The sequence below is a fragment of the Hippocampus zosterae genome, chromosome 1 (assembly GCF_025434085.1).
Source record: "Hippocampus zosterae strain Florida chromosome 1, ASM2543408v3, whole genome shotgun sequence".
NCBI lineage: Eukaryota > Metazoa > Chordata > Actinopteri > Syngnathiformes > Syngnathidae > Hippocampus > Hippocampus zosterae.
The window spans coordinates 5087107-5106960 of NC_067451.1; the positions used below are offsets into that span (position 1 = coordinate 5087107).

The 19854-nt window shown below is 46.8% G+C and overlaps 1 protein-coding gene across 14 annotated transcripts in view; it reads right to left on the bottom strand.

Annotated features, from left to right (window-relative positions):
* Positions 1 to 19854, bottom strand: part of LOC127608917 (collagen alpha-1(XXV) chain) — a 95397-nt gene that overhangs the window by 39517 nt on the left and 36026 nt on the right. For all 14 annotated transcript variants that reach the window (XR_007964411.1, XM_052078527.1, XM_052078499.1 and 11 more), the window contains 3 exons: positions 14473 to 14525; positions 4149 to 4175; positions 2952 to 2978 (listed from right to left, as the gene is read on the bottom strand). Coding sequence is in view for 13 of the 14 variants with exons in the window: in XM_052078527.1 (XP_051934487.1) it covers positions 2952 to 2978; positions 4149 to 4175; positions 14473 to 14525 (107 nt within the window). In the remaining variant the exon portion in view is untranslated. The remainder of the gene's footprint in view (positions 1 to 2951; positions 2979 to 4148; positions 4176 to 14472; positions 14526 to 19854) is intronic.

A 19854-nucleotide genomic window follows, 5' to 3' on the forward strand; every position in this document is an offset into this window, starting at 1 on the left:
CCGCTTAGTTTTCACATCAAATCTTCGTCAGGCAGTGCCACGTTTATCCGCCTCCATGGAGGGAGTTTCGGCGGGCTCCCCGTGTTCCACGACGGCCCGTTTGACGCAAGGTCAGACAGCCCTTGTCCCGTTCCGTCTGTATTCGGTGCCAAAAATCTTCCCTCCAGCTATACATGTACCGGCTCATCTAACACGGCACAATCGATCGGCCGCTCTGGGGAGGTAACACGATTTGGATAATAGCTGGCTCTTGTTGTCCTTCATATGCGACTGGATGTTCGTTTGTACCCATTGGAGAACAATGCTACTGCAAATTGGACGTTAATGAAATCCTATCTGGAAATGGACAGTTTATTTATTGGCTCTGGAAGACAAATAGGGTTTGGCTGGTCCTTGTTACCGAGCTGTCAGCCCCGTTACTCCCTCGGAGGTATGAATCATTTCAGCGATCGAGACAGATGACTCCATTTCCGAGGTTAAAAGGGTACAAATTATGGGCAACCGTGAAATCCTAGCCGAAAGGACGTGGTTGACTCTGGTCAGCTTGTCTGGAGAGCAATGCTCCCCCCCCGCCCCCTTCTTCTTTTGTAGTGGTTTACTTCAAATTGAAGTCAACCAAAGCAATTGCAATTATTACCGCCAGCACTGGTAAACGTGTAAAGTCAAACGAGAGTCAGCGCGTCTGGGGTAATACAAGATGCGTGGCGTGTCATTCTGAGAACGCTAATTCAATTTCACAGGCAAGGCCATTTGTACGGATTTTCCCGACGGTACGAAACGCAATGCGTTGCAATGCGTGTATGAGAGGCCCCGGAGGAGAGCTGACAAAGTTATCGGTGATGTCTGAGCGGGCGCCAGTAAGGGATTGGAATCAGATCCGCTCGGGAGATGGCTGCTTCTGGTGACCAGACGAGGCTGTGGGCCGTTCTCTTGTACTCAACCTCGGCTCGTGCCGCCATGGAGGCACGGCTTGGAGAATTCCCATGAGGAAGTGACAAGGAGTGAGTTCACGTGAGCCAATGCAGTCTGCTGTAAACAAAACCTGCACCACCGGGGAGTGGATACATTTGTGACCGTTGCTGAAGAAAAATGAAGTTTGTTCCGGAGTCTGTCAAGCAGGAAGGAGCACTCGCATAATCATCAACGCATGTTTTTGGTTACAATCAAATATCCGCCAAAAATCATATACTTTTAATAAAGTGTGCACACGCTGCGAATATAAAGAACAATTGTGCTTTTCAGTCTGATGTGGGGAAAACAAATATTTCTTTGCTCTTATGCTAATTTTGTCAGAGCCGGATACGAAGTTTCTATGTTTTAGAGGATCTCGGGATTGGCCGCAGGTGTCCTTCAATCATTTGTTATGTTCATTCATCTTCCTAACCGCTTGATCCTCACTAGGGTCGCGGGGGGTGCTGGAGCCTATCCCAGCCGTCTTCGGGCAGTAGGCGGGGGACACCCTGGATCAGTTGCCAGCCAATCGCAGGGCACACAGAGACGAACAACCATCCACGCTCACACTCACACCTAGGGACAATTTCGAGAGTTCAATCAGCCTGCCACGCATGTTTTTGGAATGTGGAAGGAAACCGGAGCACCCGGAGAAAACCCACGTAGGCCCGGTGAGAACATGCAAACTCCACACAGGGAGGCCGGAGCTGGAATCGAACCCGGTACCTCTGCACTGTGAAGCCAACGTGCTAACCACTGGACCACCGGGCCGCCCCATTTGTTATGTTTTATTCATGTATTGCGATTCTTATTATTGAGGAGAGAGGAGCGTTGGCGAAGAGCGCCGATGCGTATTTGGAATCGTGAGTCGCCGCTTGGAATTGAAATGGATTTCCATGGGACAGGAGAAGTGAACCAATCTCTTTCTTGTTGACTTTGAAACTTAGCTTGTAGCCGACGTGTGCACATTTTGAGCATGACGTCTCTGATCCACTGGTTAAAGGACACTTTGATTGTCTCCTCTTTCATCTCAAACTGCTTCAAACAACAAAGCGTGTGACGGAAAAGTTGTTAGGACTGCACGACTGTCCACGTTTTATGTTATGTGTTGTGTTTATTATTTTACTTTATTAACTGTTTTGTAAAGCGCTTTGTTACAGCTGCCGCTGTTGTGAAAGCGCTATATAAATCAGCATGTATTGTATTGTATTGCCAAAATTTGACCCTCGCGTAAAACGGCCTCACCCACGGAGGATGATTACAATACGCGCATTGCATTTTCCGCATTTAGAGAGGGGCAGCCCCATTCTTGACAATAGCAAACGCCTCCTACGTTTACAGTAGCGATGTGCAATACCACATTTTATTTAGAACGATACCAGTGTGACTTTTCACTCTTTTGACTCGGACATCGAGTATTCAAAGTCGTAGTTTTGACATATAAAATGTAATTTCAGTGACCAAAGATCTTTCTTTCTGACACAGATACAGTATAGCGCCAACTACTGCCCAGGAGGACTTACTCAATGCCAGATTTTTTTTTTGTTGCTATGGACAGCCTTCATAATAACCGATATTTTTAATATAAGCTCGGTATCGGCCCGATACCGATGCCTGATATCGGTATTCGTCCATCCCTATTTTATAGTCTTTGTGTCCTTGCCGTGCTGGTCAATTCCACACTTGACATTTATTTTCAAGCTCGCCATGCCAGCTGCTGCTTGCACGGCGTAAGTTTGACAGTGATTCCGACGCTCGACTCGAGTTGAGATACCAAACGACCAAGCTGGGAATGATTACCGCGCTGGATCTGAGGATGGGTACTTGTATATACAGGTCATTTTCACGTTTTCTCCCCCTTCTGCTTTTAAAATAAGCAGACTTGTCAATCGTGTTGCTTTTGGCCAGAGCCACACGCTGTCCCAAGAATTTCATGCATCCCAAGCCCATTGCCCGCATTTCTGTCGAGGGAGACTCGGTCATCGGTGGAAGGCACATACCCGTGGTCCCTGGTCGCCTTGATCCCCCTGCAAGATGACGAGAAAGACAATTTGATCTCCAGCGCACACTGCTCAATAATGGTAATCAATAAGCCAAGACTAACAGTGAAGTAACCGGGAACACATTGACGAAACGAAATAACGCAGGAGCCCACAACTATTCGCCGCGGTGGAGATTGTTATGATAAGAGAAGGTGACAGGCGGCGGGTATGCGAGACCGAGACAAGTTGCAGCATGGGAAGGTTTGATGGCTTTTGGCAAAGGGGGCGACGTAAATAAGCGTTGCCAGGCGAAATGTTGCGCACCAGAAATCCGGACTTGAGTTGAAACTCGAGAGATCATTAAAAAGACGAATTGCGCCGGCCACTGACTTTAACACCATGTAACTAACAAACGCATTTGTCTCGTCGCGTTCAGCCAAAGTCAACCACGCAAGGTGTCGGTCCTGGACCGGATTTTTACGCAGAGTTCTATTCAGCGCCTGAGTGAATTCAAACCAAATAGCTCCCGGAATTCTCCGCTTCATTGGAGCCAGATTTAACGGAAAAGCAGCGGAGAACGGCCACGCTGCAGCACGCGTCTTGGGTGGGAGACTGCGCGCAGTTGTTTCTCATTTCATTTCACTGCAGATAAAGAGGTTCACGCGAGAGGCAGCAATAGCAAGCCGCTCAATTCCGGACGCTCAGCAAACGCCGCCGACTGTTTTGCGAGTCGATGCTAACCACGAGATGCCATTGAAACCGACCAGATTTCGGATCGCTAAACTCATCAGCAGCAGCCCATGGAAGGCATCGGTCAGCCCAATTTTAGGGGTTTGCACAAATGAATCAATCCGGGGCCTTCGTTTGAGGCCAAACGTTGAGCTCCACAAGACGTGCAACACAAGGCGGTTCATAATCGTTGGCTTCACTGTTAAGTTTGTGGAGGAATGCTTAAGCGGAGCATTCAAGGACTTCATCTGGCTCTCGCTTTATACTTTTCAGTGATGTGGATTTGTGAACAGCAGGAGCAATCTTAATATCCTGTCCCAGAGATTCCCAAACGCAAAATGAGAACCGGATAAATTCCTAAGTCACGAAACTGAGTGGTCTACCTTGGAAAACATACAATTGTCACAGTGTTTTTCCGCAGGGTATAAAATATAAAACTTTATAGACATGAAGTAATGTAATTGGCTGATGAAATACAATGCTTACCTTTTGACCTTTCGGACCAGGAGGGCCCTGTGAAAGAGAAGAAAGTATTCCTTCAACAACAAATTAATCGCTCTGTAAAATAACAGTACATTTCCGGCAGCACGGCCGCCAGTATTTTGTTATATTTTACAATGTGCCTCCTGTAATGTATTTTGCCAAAGTACAGTATTTTGAAGTACGGATAATAGATTAACAGTGGGCAGTGTGGTAATTTTACCCCACATCTACTGTTACTTATTTTAACATATGACCGTGTTTCGGATTACGCTATATGACAGCATGATAAGCGTGTTGTGGTATTTTTACAGCAGACTCTAGATTTCATTAAAAAAAAAAAATAATTATAACGTATCAGATTCATAATGTACTTTTCTGTCACACACCCAAAGTACCCACAATGGCTATTCAAATATTCGCATACCCACATTCCGGTGGGGATAATCTACGTATTAACCGCAACCATACATGACCCGGATACAAAGGGTTTCGAACTCTTGAGGTACCGGATGACCCGCTCTGCCTCCAGAGCTGCGGTCGCTTCGAGGTTTGGCATGTCTTGTATTTTATTAAATTGTGACCCTTCTTGTGCTTCTGCCTGTCTTGCAAAGGCAACCAGAAACACGGCGTACTATTCGCCTGTGTGCGCCACCTCCGAAGGCCCATTTGGGGGTATTGCTGGGGATTGATGATCAATATCTGGCTTTTCCCATCTTTGTGTCTAGACTGTCTTCGTATTGGCCAAAGCAACGCTCCCGCGATCTCCGTGGTTAATTTTAATACAAAGCGATAAAAGAAATGGAATGTATTTTCTGTCAAGCGATGGAGACGGAAACGTGGCGCCTATCTCCACCACTTGACAGAAAACGCTTTTATTGTTATTCTTAACCAACCAGTGACTGTTAATGCGCATGTGGGGATGAATATTTAACAAAGTTAATTTTTTTTTTTAATTCAGTAAAATACTGTTCCAACATCAGTAATTTCCAGCAATCCATAGGAGAGGCAGTGACCTTTTTTTTTTTTTTTCTCTAGCTACTTGGTGTTGAACGACACAGTCAGCAGGCCGCAGAGTCCATAAAGAAGGGCATTTAGTGAAGAAACCTGTGCCTGTTTACCCGCACTGCGTTCAATAATAACTCAAGCTCAAGAATATTCGCCCATTGAGCTACTCTCGTTCTTCACTTGGAGGTTTTGGAAAATCTTACACGGGAGGAGTTAGTGCTGGATTAGGGAACAGCGAAGTGACTAATTGACCACCCACTTCGACACGAGGACGCCAATAAGAGTAATGCGCCTTGTATTATTTGAGCTTGAACTTCGATGTGAGAGGTGATTATCTTTGCTTGCTTTCGATGGACTTTACTGAACACGAGCAGTAAAGCATGTTGTGGGAAAAAAAAAAAAGGCTTACAGGCATAAGGCGCACACGTCTGAATTTGTACCACCCCCAATTGTTGTATGGATTCCGATAAATCTATTTTTGCCTCGACTGCTTGAAGGCGTGCGTCTGAGGGATGCCATTATACAACTGCGATCAAACTCAAATTGCTGGGCCATTCAATACGTGAAAATTGATGCCGCTTTGCCGTTTGGATGGGGGGGGTGGTGTAAAAAAAATCATATTGAAGTTCTGCAAACATGAGCAACGCGCCATCAAGTTCATCCCACTCAACACATTTGGAGACTAAATTGGAAAAATAACAATGGGGCCACGTTGCAATTGCTTTGCTTTTTTTTTGTGCGACTTTGCGGGGGCTCTAACCACACGGCAAACTGCTGCCGCAATGCAGAAAAGCAGCATACCGATTTGGATGGCCTTGTTTGTCGGAGGAGATGAAAGTCAAGTCAAGTATCCGTCCCTGTGATCGTTTTCATATTAACGGCACGTGCAAGTCGTCAGCCTGCACCTGCCTCGGACCTCGGCCCATCGTTTGCGCAACATATGGCCGCACATGACATGCCTTGGAGCAAAACAAGGCATGTACAACATGGACAGGGTGTTCAAACACGATTACGCAGCCCGCCCCCCCTCTGCTCCCCCCGCAAAGATTGTTTCAAAGTGTATATCATTGAAAAAGCAGCAGGCGTCTATTGAGCACGTTTGCCTGGGCAGCTTGCGGTTTTCCGTCTTCCCCCAGGAAGCTTTCTGATCATCACCAGTGTTGCTCACTTTTTCTTTTTTTTTTTTTTTAACGCTTCAACAAAAGCCGTCTCAGACACGAGCATCCAGAATGATGTTCCCCAAAGGGCAAAGAAACGACGTGATACTGTATATGCGTCAAAAAGTTGCTTAATCATGATGCCGAAGTCACCTTTGACCTCAACCGGTGGAAAAAAAAAATACATTTTCAAGACGTTCCAAACAGCCGTCACTGATTTTGCAGCAACGCTCAAAAAGAAAAAAAAAAAAGTGACATGCAGAATATCACATCTTTTGCTACTTAATGCTGGGAAACCACAAGAAGATTTGTAACAGAATTTCCCGTGCGCATATCGTCTGATTTAATGGCCAAAAGTTTGGATGCCGATGATGCTTCTTTCCTATCCAGATACAAATCTCGCTTCTTTGACTCTCTCGCAGCCAACCCGTGACCACTGTCTCCTGTACTGGAATGACCGAATGAGATATTGATATTAAAAAAAAAAACACCCCAAACTTTACCACCTTAGGAAAAAAAAAAAAAGGAAGGAGGAAAATATGAAAAGGCCGAAATTTAGCAGGGGCCAAAGCCACAAGCAACGTGGAGAGGATCGGCATTTAAAGCACACACAATATAACTTACTTGACTTCATCTTACTGGCAGAGCGTAACCGACGCCTGGCAAGTCTGACGGTGATTCCAAAGAATATTTTGATATGCCGCATGTCCGTTTAGCGTTTTATTAATAAGAAGGTGGTTTTACATTCATTTTGCGTGGTTTAGGTCCTGTGCCACATCACAAATGCCTTTCAAAAATAATATAACCACTTTTCTGGAAACTAAATGTTCAATATGAGCGTTTATTTTTATCCAAGTTTGGAGGAGAGGGGGCGGGGCAAAGAAAATTTCTAACCTTCCTGGCTCTTTGCATGACATTCTGGTGAGGATGGATTATTTTATATCAAAAAGTGGGTGTCAATCAAAAGGTGGCGATAACCCAACAGCCAAAATGTACTCAAGTCATCATTTGGCGGTTGGAAACTAACACCGTGTTGATGCAAAGGAAGACTAAACTATCGATTCAAATGAGAAGCTGCATGAAAGTCAGTTAGGCGAAGCGCTGCACTACCAAGAGCCCAGAATCCATTCACTTACAGGATTGTAAATCAACTTTTTGCGCTAACCCGGGCAGTGTTGCTGTAGTCGTCGTGGACACGAGTGAAATCATTTCTGCGGGCTTGGCCGCCTCATCCGACAAGATGCAGAAACGTCAGGACGTCGGGATGGCGCTCGGGACCTTGGCTGGACCTGCCTTGTCGTCGTTTTCATCACAGCGACCAGGCAAGCGTCGCCAAGTCCAGAAAAGCCATCCATCAAACGAGAGCTCCGGATTCTCATTGGAGGCGCCGAGCCAAGCGGCCCGGCCGGCCGGCCGGCACATGGATCCAATCAACTCGCAGTCGAGCGCTTCTTACGGCTTCGTCTTTACAGCCGCGACCGGCTCCGCAACATGAATAAGCATGCGCGGGCACAGGAGGCTCAACAAAGCCATCCTGGGGTGCTGACAGCAAATGAACGATGGGAGGATTGGCGGATTGATTCCAGCGTTTCTCAGTCTATCAAAGAGACATTTTGATCAAGCGAAACAACCGTACGTCTCCGACGACCGGAGCGTAAGATGTAACCACTGACAAAACGAACACATGTACTGTACGTCAAACGCAGACCGTCCCTGGCAAAAGCAATAACGGTCGACAAAAATGATTCGGTTTTATGGCGTGTCAACGCCATGGTTACGGGTTTAGGGAAATATCATATTTTTGAGTTGAGATAATTACTCCCCGATGCTAAGGTGACCTTCATGCTAGCGCTAACGAGCACATGGTTAAGGTTAGGAGATGATCGAGTCTTGACTGGCAGGAGAACATGTGAAGCTTGTGGTTGGAAACAGAGGAGGAGGAAGCCACTCGCCGTCTCCCGCCGCAACGTTTGGCTCGGCCGTCATCCGCACGGAACATGTGGACGTCACCTGATTTTTTTTTTCTGCGCGCGAAAAAAATAATCACGCTAGCTCACGCTATTAGAGGGCAACTTGCATGGCGACTACAGCTAATCTACAGGTGGGCAAATGATTAGCACGTCGGCCTCAAACGGCAGAGGGGCAGGGTTCGATTCTGGCTCCGGCCTTCCGGTGTGGAGTTTATATGTTCTCCCTGTGCCTGCGTGGTTTTTCTACGGGTACTCCGGTTTCCTCCCACATTCCAAAAACATGCATGGCAGGGTGATTGAACACTCCAAATTGTCCCTAGGTGTGCGTTTGAGTGCCGATGGTTGTTCATCTCTGCCCTGTGATTGGCTGGCAAGCAGTTCAGGGTGTTCCCCGCCTACTGCCCCAAGGCAGCTGGGCTAGGCTACCCTTGTGATGAGGGTAAGCATCGGAAAACGTTTTGAATGATGGTTTACTTCCACACTCAACATTCCTTTTCGAGTATATCCTCAACATGTGGAACGTCCATGTGACCAAAACCGTAAACAACAGGTTCGTGGTCTTCCTGTGAATGACATGACGTCTCGAAGACAAACTTGCAAAAATTCTCTTTCCCTTCAAGCCGGTATCTTCGGACAGAAGTTAAATACGTGTACGTCATTTCTTCATACAAATACGGGTGAACACAGTGGAAGCCTCAACATGTGGTATTGTCATCTTTGCTAGCTCTTGAAGAAAACCAGGAAATGGGAAATGCTGAAAAAACAGTTTCACACATTCATTCATTCATTCATTCATTCATCTTCCTAACCGCTTGATCCTCACTAGGGTCGCGGGGGGTGCTGGAGCCTATCCCAGCTGTCTCCGGGCAGTAGGCGGGGGACACCCTGAATCGGTTGCCAGCCAATCGCAGGGCACACAGAGACGAACAACCATTCGCGCTCACACTCACACCTAGGGACAATTTAGAGCGTCCAATCAGCCTGCCATGCATATTTTTGGAATGTATGAGGAAACCGGAGCACCCGGAGAAAACCCACGCATCCCCGGGGAGAACATGCAAACTCCACACAGGGAGGCCGGAGCTGGAATCGAACCCGCTACTTCTGCACTGTGAAGCCGCCGTGCTAATCACTGGACTAACGGCCGCCCCAGTTTCACACAGTAGTGTGCATATTTTCAGCAACTAATCTTAACTCCTTTCATGGTCCAATAATGATAACCTGTAACCAGATAACATGATAGGCTGTCCACTCTAGTAACCGCCGTCCCTGAAAGGGTTAATCTAAGACTTTCACTCTGGCTAACTGCGGTCGGTCTAAGGATGAGAACAATTCAAGGCAAACTAATCCAACCCCGAACAAATGGATGATGAGGTGCGGCCATATCTGTCCGTGAGTTATTCCAAGCGCCGCCGCGCTTTTCGGCACAATGGAGGCCCACCGGCACCTGTTTCCAATCTTCATGCCACAGGACTAAGCAGCTACTGGCTAGCTCCCATGGAGCCATTTTAAGCTCCATCCATCCACCTTCGCGTCTGCCTCTTGGCAAGAAAGGCAAAATTAAGCTTCTTTCCCAGAGTATCAAACTCTTCCTTTACACAGGCAAAGAAATAAGTGCAGTCTTCTCCAATTGCGATGATTTTCGAGAGAAAAGCGGCCCATCTGGATGCGGCAAATAGCAAATCCGCCGCGGCCGCGCCGGGGCAAGAGTTTTACATATAAAAGGCTGCTACGGGCATCATTAGTGGAGAAAGTACTCCGTGTCGGAAAGGCCTTTGAGCCGTGCCGTTAAAAAACCAAAACAAAGGGAATTTATACACCTCCATCTGTTCCTGGTGCAGCACACGAGCCCCTGAGACTTTTTTTTAAACTGTTGGAGGACACGCATGCGAACAATCAGAGTCGAACGGGCACAGACGAGCGACCACAAGCGGCTGGTGCTCGGCGCTCCAATTTGGACGGAGAGGTTAGGCCCGGCTAGGGAAAACCGCACTGGAAAAAAAAATTAAAAAGACTCGAAATTGCATCTGGTTCCCATATCCATAGTGTGTCACAATTAGCCGGTCGAAAATGACAATATACTGTATTGTGCGAGTTGGAATGGACCACTGTGGAAAGTTCTAATGAGATTTGTTGCCAGTCTTTAGACGCTAACACGCAGGAGATCAGACTTCCCGCTCGCAGCTTTGGGGAGACATTGGATTAGCTTTAAATAAAGCGCAGGTGCTTTTCTTTACGACACTTTCGCTAACACGCAAAAGTAACACAGAAGCTGGATCATTCGTTCAAACCCGCTCCCATCAGGATTACAGGAATCTCATTTGAAAGCAGCCCATTAGAGAGTGCAAATCATGCCCCCCCCCCCCCCCCCCCCCATAGCCGCCCCATTTACATCGCGCAGGTGTACCGATGTCCCATATTGCAACGATCACGAAGCATACGGGACTGCCGGGCTACGGCAACACATGCTCAGCATCTGTTCGCACAAATTGATCATTTTAGTCCTCCTAAAAAGCACGCGCACACATGTGGAGGGAAAAAAAAAAAAGAAGCCCAAATGGAAAATCCAAGCAGCTTCTGAGCGATCTCCTAGTATGATTTTATTTGTCAGATCCAGAACCTGGCCGGGCGAGCGGGGTCGAGGGGCGAGACCACCTGGGCTCACTTTTACTTCCCAGGACCTCGGGAACGAGCGTCTGCAAAAGCTCCCAGGATTAATTTACGACTTTTACAGTCAAGTCAGCACATACGAAGTCGACGTCTTCAATCACGCTGGCCTCCGGATGATAAATAAACGGCAACGATACACGCGAGTTCCCCTAAGCTACGGCGAGTCATCGTAATCTCTGCTGTTCTTCTACGTCTAGATTCATCTTCCTCTTGGAAGAAAGTTTTCCATCTGCGATGCGCCGGATGGGTGATGAGGTGAGAAAACGGCTACGGATGTCACTCGCTGGCCGAGGGGAAAAGTTTGGATCTTGCCACCGAATTTTTCAAAATAAAACAACCTCTATTTGACGGTGCTTTTGGCACACATGGATAATGGCGCTCAACCTTTGTCGTTCGTTTTAGCGATCTGTTGCACGGTTGCTTGACGACGCTCACAGTGTCCAACATGAAAAGTGGCGATCCCTGGCTGGACCACAATAACCAAATAAAAATGCACACAAATGTTCATGTATCATGTCGGGCTGTTTACTTCCTGTTTTGGCAGCACGGCCTCATTAGTTGTAGATTTGTAGCGGAAAATGAGTATCAGCTGCTCCTCCGCAACTGTTTGACCTCTGGATTTGTGTTTTTTGTTGTTGTTTTGGTTTTACCTTTACGTGTCTTTAAGTAGAAGATACAAAGCAGGCGTACTTACAGGAGGTCCTGAAAAAGACAACAACAACAACAAAAAAAAGACTCTTTACTAACAGCAAAAAAAAATACAGCATTAATAGTCATTCATGGTTTGGAGTATCACGTGTGTCTCTGCACACCAGGATTGGCAATCCGATGAAGCTTTAGTAGCTGGCTCAAATTTTAAACCTATGAGCGACTGTGATTGATTTACTCGCTGGGCTGCACTTCCTGGTGTTTGGGTTACAGTAGCGCACATAATCATGCGCCACAATGTTACATAAGTGTCGTTTGGATGAAGCATAAATCACTTTGTCTTGGTTGGAGAGCGAGTCACAAGGATGACGAGATTGAACGGCGAATGTGGTTGCGTTATCATCGAGGACGTTGCGTTAGTGTAGCAACAGAGGCAACGCAAAATCCCATCAAAATAAGCATATCAACGGGAAAGGGCTGTATCGTATCGTCGTTTTTGTGTGAATTGAAATTCATTCCAGGCGGCCCGGTAGTCCAGTGGTTAGCACGTCGGCTTCACAGTGCAGAGGTACCGGGTTCGATTCCAGCTCCGGCCTCCCTGTGTGGAATTTGCATGTTCTCCACGGGCTTGCGTGGGTTTTCTCCGGGTGCTCCAGTTTCCTCCCACATTCCAAAAACATGCGTGGCAGGCTGATTGAACACTCTAAATTGTGCCTAGGTGTGAGTGTGAACGTGGATGGTTGTTCGTCTCTGTGTGCCCTGCGATTGGCTGGCAACTGATCCAGGGTGTCCCCCCGCCTACTGCCCGAAGACAGCTGGGATAGGCTCCAGCACCCCCCGCGACCCTAGTGAGGATCAAGCGGTTCGGAAAATGGATGGATGGATGGATGAAATTCATTCCAATCTGTTCCATGCTATGAACTTGACAGGGGCAGCGCTACCGAGTGGTCAAGGGTGGTCATGGCCACCCCACATCGAGAAAATGTTTTTGATTCCTGTGATTTTACTGCCAATTTCACGTGGATGAAGCAAACCCAAAGGATCTGATTTACGTGGAAGAAAACAGTCGTCTTTTTCACACCGACGCAACCAAGCAACAGGGTTGAGAAGCCATTGCTCGGAGAAAAATAGATGGTTCCGCAGAACCTGACCAAACGTTCCGTGTATTACAACGTAACGGGGTCTATTCGACAACGCACAGTGTGCCGTCCGATCGCCGCTGCCTTTAATAAACTCCCGCGCAGCTTCAGACTTGAATGCTTGCAATTGTTTTCCCGGCAGAATCGCAGAAATGAAGCGCCGTTTGCTTCGGCTGACCGGCGAGCGAAAGGGAAGCGTTGCGCAACGGCGCCATTGGAAAGGAGGCCGGTCGGCCCGGCCAGCGACTGTCATGCTTATTGAGACGTTAGGGCGTAAACAAAGGCTGGCAAGATTTCAGAGCTGCAGCCGCGCTATTGTCTGCCTGTCAATGGAATTCCCGCCGCTTGCATCCATATCAAATGAAAAAGCTTTGAAGTGGTCCACAACAACAAGAACAAAAATGCTGTGTATTGTTTTTGGGACCTTTCTGTTGGAGAAACAAGTACTTGTTTGTCTATTAAGTCATGTGGAATCTAAAGGGATGTTAATGAGTACGCAGTGGCGCTTGGAGATAAGAGTGACCACGATGTGAACAAACACAGTGCAGCTCAGCCTCCACATCACTTCTCGTTTTCAGGTGGGGTGTTTTGACGAGTCAGCCCACGAGCAGGTTATTTATTTATTCATTCATTCATTCATTCATCTTCCTAACCGCTTGATCCTCACTAGGGTTGCGGGGGGTGCTGGAGCCTATCCCAGCTGTCTCCGGGCAGTAGGCGGGGGACACCCTGAATCGGTTGCCAACCAATCGCAGGGCACACAGAGACGAACAACCATTCGCACTCACACTCCCACCTAGGGACAATTTAGAGTGTTCAATCAGCCTGCCATGCATGTTTTTGGAATGTGGGAGGAAACCGGAGCACCCGGAGAAAACCCACGCAGGCCCGGGGAGAACATGCAAACTCCACACAGGGAGGCCGGAGCTGGAATCGAACCCACTGTGAAGCCCACGTGCTAACCACTGGACTACCGGGCTATTTATTTATTTATTTATTTATTTTTTCCAAACCCTGACAGACATTTTTCAACTTCCCCCTCCCTCTCCCAGACGGACCAGGCGGCTGGTATTCCACTGAAAATTTCCCGTTCCATTCTTCCTGTCTACCAAAAAAAGATATATATTGTCCAATCACATTTATTTAGAAATTCCCCAATCTATGTGACGTAATTGGACTACTCCAAAAGACATTTTTGAAATTCCACTACATTTTTAAACCACTTGAATACGAGGCTCAAATACACTTAAAACAACTCAACGTGTTCCTAAGAGTCTTATCAATAAAATGCCAACAGCATTTCAAGACAAAATGTGTTTGATAAAAAAGTATTACTTTTCCTCTTCCTATAAAAAGTGCCTTCACTAAAGGAAGCCATTTTCTTACTTTTTCCAACCCCTACAAATTTGGTATCATTGGGAAGCACTGAACGTCCTCTTTAGAGTAACAAAAGGAGTTAATGCGATTGGATGCACTGGGCGGGAGATATTTAGGTTCACAAATGTCCTCTACAGAGGACGAATTTGAACTACTGGTCGTCAGGAGGATACGGCGACCCAAATGGCAACAGTGGAAACCACTAATTGCACATTTACGAACCTTTTTGGCCTCCCGAGATACACACGCAACTTTTGCATGATTGTAAAATACGGCGTGGATTGCCGATGTCCTTCCGAATCATTCCTCAAATGATCGTGGATTGGGCCAGCCGTGGCCACACGCACACACACACACACACACACATACCAGGTTCTCCATTGCGGCCTCTCCTTCCTCGCTTTCCCGGAGGTCCTGCAACAGAGGAAAAAAAAGGCACATTTAAATGACTTACTTGACTGCCATCTTTTTTTTTTTTTAACAGTCCTAGAATTAAACGCTTGAAAAGAATGTAAATTGTTACAATGGTTTGCCGATTGTCAGGGTAACCCAGGATACACCACTTTATATTGATACCAGTGATATGAGCGGACCAGATGTCCTGCTAATAATATTCCGAAGGTGATGCAAATTGCGCGGCCCGGTAGTCCAGTGGTTAGCACGTCGGCTTCACAGTGCAGAGGTACCGGGTTCGATTCCAGCTCCGGCCTCCCTGTGTGGAGTTTGCATGTTCTCCCCGGGCCTGCGTGGGTTTTCTCCGGGTGCTCCGATTTCCTCCCACATTCCAAAAATATGCATGGCAGGCTGATTGAACACTCTAAATTGTCCCTAGGTGTGAGTGTGAGTGCGAATGGTTGTTCGTTTCTGTGTGCCCTGCGATTGGCTGGCAACCGATTCAGGGTGTCCCCGCCTACTGCCCGAAGACAGCTGGGATAGGCTCCAGCACCCCCCGCGACCCTAGTGAGGATCAAGCGGCTCGGAAGATGAATGAATGAATGAATGAATGAATGAGTAAAGTTATTCCTTCCTTTAATCCTTTCATGCACCCTGTAACCTGATAACATGATAAACTGTCCATTGTCGTAACCACTGTCCCCAAAAGGATTGTGCCACAAAGTTAAACTGGAAGCCCTTCTCTTTACTACATACAGTTTGTTTATCCATAGGCTTTTTGCCATTTCTCTGTAAACACGAGCTGGCTGCTGGGGGGGACGGGGTGGGGGGGGGGGCAATTACACGCTTTGGTGACTTTCATGTGCAGTGGACCCGCCTGGGTTGTGTTTGTATGAGGTCGCATTCACTCCCAGACAACGAGAAGCGGGAGAATCATTTCCAAAATGAGCCCGCCTGCCCATCCTTGCTTTCTTGTGTGCCGATGGCAGATATGAAAAACAAGCTTTCCTCCGCTGGGGGTCATGCACTCAAAGGCAACGCTTGTTGCTTTCAGATACGCTGGAATTAAAAAGTTTCGCTGCGGAATCTGCCGGAATTTGCTTTACACAAGACATGAAATGGACCTGTTGCGGCCACGTTCAGTGCAACGATAGTGGAAAAAAATCTGCATCTGCATCACATAAAAACAAATTAAAAATACACAAACTAAATTGCAGGAAACAAAAACTGTTGATCCGACTGTGTTTGTTTTTATAAACTCTTGCATTCATTTTCATGGTCAAATTGGCCTCTTATTTAAGTTCCGTTAGGAGTACAGGAAAATAATTTATCGGGCGACGGGGTTGACCTGCATGACCCGATTCGACCCCGGCTCTGCTCGCCCTTCCTCAGCATTTCATCACTTGGACGACACAAGCCGGCTCGATTTATATACTTCGGTTGTCTTACTCGGGGTGCAAAATGCAAACTTATGTTGCTTCTTCTTCGACCACGCTTGCTCCTCAATTCCATCCCGCCATTTAACCGCGCGTCAGTCTCCAGCGCTGCTCATCTTGGACTGCGCTCAGGATAATGTCAGACGCTGCCAGCCGAGAATGGGCGTGCATTTTAAACCGCGTAACCACAGGTGGACACACGCTGGGGTTGTTCTCATCAAAGCCGTTTTAAAACAACAGAAAGGCTTTCCTACTCTTGGCAGTCCGTCTTTGTCGTCGTCTTTCAAATGACACTGGAAAACGCTCGCAGGTCGGCGATGATACAACGCAGTCGTGAGAAAACCTTGGCCGAACGGGACGACGAGAAGCCAGACAAAACAAGCCATCATCTTTTTCTGATACCCTCACATATCCAGACTATTTCGAGAATCTGATTGCAACCTGAAAGATGAGATGACCGCAAAGTGTACCAGTGTGGGTCTACGGTGCGGGCCAAGCAAAACTTTGACGATATTTCACTGTACTAAACTCAAATGAAAGAATGAGATGATCGGTAGCAGGGAAAACAGCGTTTCTGTTATCGTGACAATGAAGACCCTTCATCCTTCTGCCGCGTGTTATTTGGCCACTGACTTCCAAAGGCGGCCATGGAACAGCTCCGACCAGAGGATTCCACTGGAAACGGAATGGCAACGTAACACCCATGTATTGTATGTATGTATGTGTACACAGCTTCGGAATATACTTGAAGTTAGTCATCGGGATTAACATGAAAAGGTCTGTATCGTGTAATTTTTTTAAGCTTTCCACAGGCAACTATAGGGATATTTGTGATGAATTATTTGCCTTTGAGGGCGGCCCGGTAGTCCAGTGGTTAGCGCGTTGGCTTCACAGTGCAGAGGTACCGGGTTCGATTCCAGCTCCGGCCTTCCTGTGTGGAGTTTGCATGTTCTCCCCGGGCCTGCGTGGGTTTTCTCCGGGTGCTCCGGTTTCCTCCCACATTCCAAAAACATGCGTGGCAGGCTGTTTGAACACTCAAAAATTGTCCCTAGATGTGAGTGTGAGTGCGAATGGTTGTTCGTCTCTGTGTGCCCTGCGATTGGCTGGCAACCAATTCAGGGTGTCCCCCGCCTACTGCCCGAAGACAGCTGGGATAGGCTCCAGCACCCCCGGCGACCCTAATGAGGATCAAGCGGCTCGGAAGATGAATGAATGAATGAATGAGTATTTGGCTTTGGCAGTTTATGAAATAGAAATTATGTTGGTGGCGAACTCCTGGTTCACTAGAACCCCGCCACATCCCGGCTGTGCGCACTGCCCACAAAACAGTAAATATTAATAAAGAGATTTTGTCGAGCTGCCCAATCAGAAGTCAAGTGGCAATCATTATACAGCATTTATGTACTCTTCAATGTGTTTAAAAAGCAAGCTTATTTTACGTTTGACATATTGTGCTAACGTTACTCCATTAATGCTAATATTACGTCATTAGCTAGTCGCTAGTCGGCCTTTCCAACATGTTCAATTTTGGTAATTACGCCCATTTGAATGTTTAATCTATCCAATTAATCAATCCATTCATGTACTTGTCGAGGTTCACCAGAAAGTCCCTCTGAGAAATGAGAATCGCGTGAACACTTGCTGAATGGTCTGTCATCGAGGAGCTTAGCGCTTAGCATGAGGAGACCGTTTATAACGATCGTCGGGCGCATCGCTGACTGCTCACGTAGAGACATAGAAAAGTGAAGACACAGTCGTTTTCTTGGCTGGTGGCAGGATTGAGGAGAAATGCGGCAAAATGAGTCAAAATGGAGGAAAACACTATTTTGGGACGTGAGCTATTAGCATTTTAACACAGTTAAAAGCTCAAAGAAGTTGATATGGCCCCACAAAGAAAACTAGAATAAAAAGTCATTGTTTTGCAATGATAAAAGTTGTTCATTTAGCTGAATATTCGACAATTTAATGTTTGATAGTGGGAATTTGAAGTTGATATATTTCCTCGGATACTTTCAGACCAAAACGAGCACCAAATTACTAAAAACAAAACAAAACAATAGGAACCTGGAACATGGATCAAAATGGTTTAGTGATGCACCAATACAAGCGCATCCTGTCATCTTTTAGTTGCAGCTTGAAAAACGATCCAACGAGAAAAAGCCAGAACTGCGTCAAAATGACAAAAAAGGTACTTTTGGCTTTTGCCTAAAGTTTTGTAGAAGTCTGTTAAAGTCTACGGTATGTGTGTGTGTGTGTATGTGTGTTATCTGGAGTCCACATAATCGCTAACATATTGTTTTAGTGGTAACAAGTAACAATGCCGCACTTTGGCTCCCAACAAAACCACACTGAGGCAAAGCGAGCCCAGCCAGCTTCCCTGGACAAACACGGGGATCGTTTGAGGGCTTCGAGCAGGCCACTGCAAGCCTCCCTCCCGAGCTCGTCCAACATTTCTTTAGCATTAACGCTCGACTGTGGCCAAAAATAGCAAAACCGGGGTCCCGGCGCAAAACCTCATGAGCATCAATCAGGTTTGACGAGTGCTGGAAGTGCTTTGCTTGCCTTAGCGATCAGGTTTTGGTGCAGTAGAAGTGGCCTATTGGTGGCATTTTTGACAAGCTCCTTTGATCCAATCGTCTTGTGCAAGGGTACATTTAATTTTTGCATTGGTGTGTCAGCATCTCATATTGGCACTTTCACCCTTTCTTGACTCATTTTTCACCTGCTGGACTATAAATCCCAAGCGACCGTGTGTATGCATGAGCATGCACATGAAGGTCCTGAATTTCACACCAATGAAGGAGCTCCCAAGAGAGATGGTTTGCTTGGTTCCGATCCTGCAACTTGGTCCTGACTGAAAGGAAGCATATCTCCAGAGACGATTTACAATCAAGTCTTTGTTTCATGTCGGCAGACTTTTTACGGCGTCTCGGCAGCTCAAGAGCCTTCTTGAATGACACGCTCATTTCTTGCATAGCTAACAAAACATGCCGGTGCACCCCATTCAAGAATTTCAGTGGGATTAAGACGAGACAGACTTTAACATCTCTCGATTAAGCCCCACAACACGCTGGGAGGACTGGATTCAACCTGGCAACCCTTGAGCATCCCGGTCAAACAGGACCCAAGCCGCACAGTCGGGCTTTTGGGATGGATTTCTTTGTGGGAAAAATTCTGGCTCATAATTGATAAATCTTGGCGTGCAAAAACAGGACGGACTGAAATGCAAGTTTAAAGGCAGTGTCCGCCGAGGATGTTGCCCGCCTTCCCCACTGATGCTTTCTGCTGCCTGGCAACAATGAGGAAAAAAAATCTTGGTGAATCATCCATTTTTTCTGGTAACTGGGGGTTTGTTTAAAATACGATGACAAGTCGTACTTTACGTTTTGGAGGTGAGGGAACCCGAAAATGAAAATTGTCCAGTAATTCCAATATTAAACAGCTCAACGCTGTCAGTCAACAACTGAACAACGATGTGAAGCTCTGGAATTCATCTCCATCGACCCTTGCCTGGCTTTGAGGTCAGCAGTTAAGCGCGTTGTTGACAGAAATAGAAGTCCCCTTGAACCTGCGATCCACTGAAGCGCAAAGCCTTTCCTGGACAGATGCGAAAGACTTCTTCCTGTCATTTGTTCAACTTTGAGCAGTTTTGTTTCAAATGCTAGTGACGCCAATGAATTCAAACACAGGCCTAATGTTTAGCACACAAAGCTAATACCGTCTATTCCAAGCATTGGCACATATCTCACAAGACAAGAATCCAAAGGTTCATTTTGCCAATTTGAGTTCCCAAGCATGAATGTCACATCACGCTAAGAAGTTTCATTACACACACACACACACACACACACACACAACATCGCCCCATTAGCCTGACTTCCATGAGACTTTCCTTCTTAGGAACTTTGGCGTTT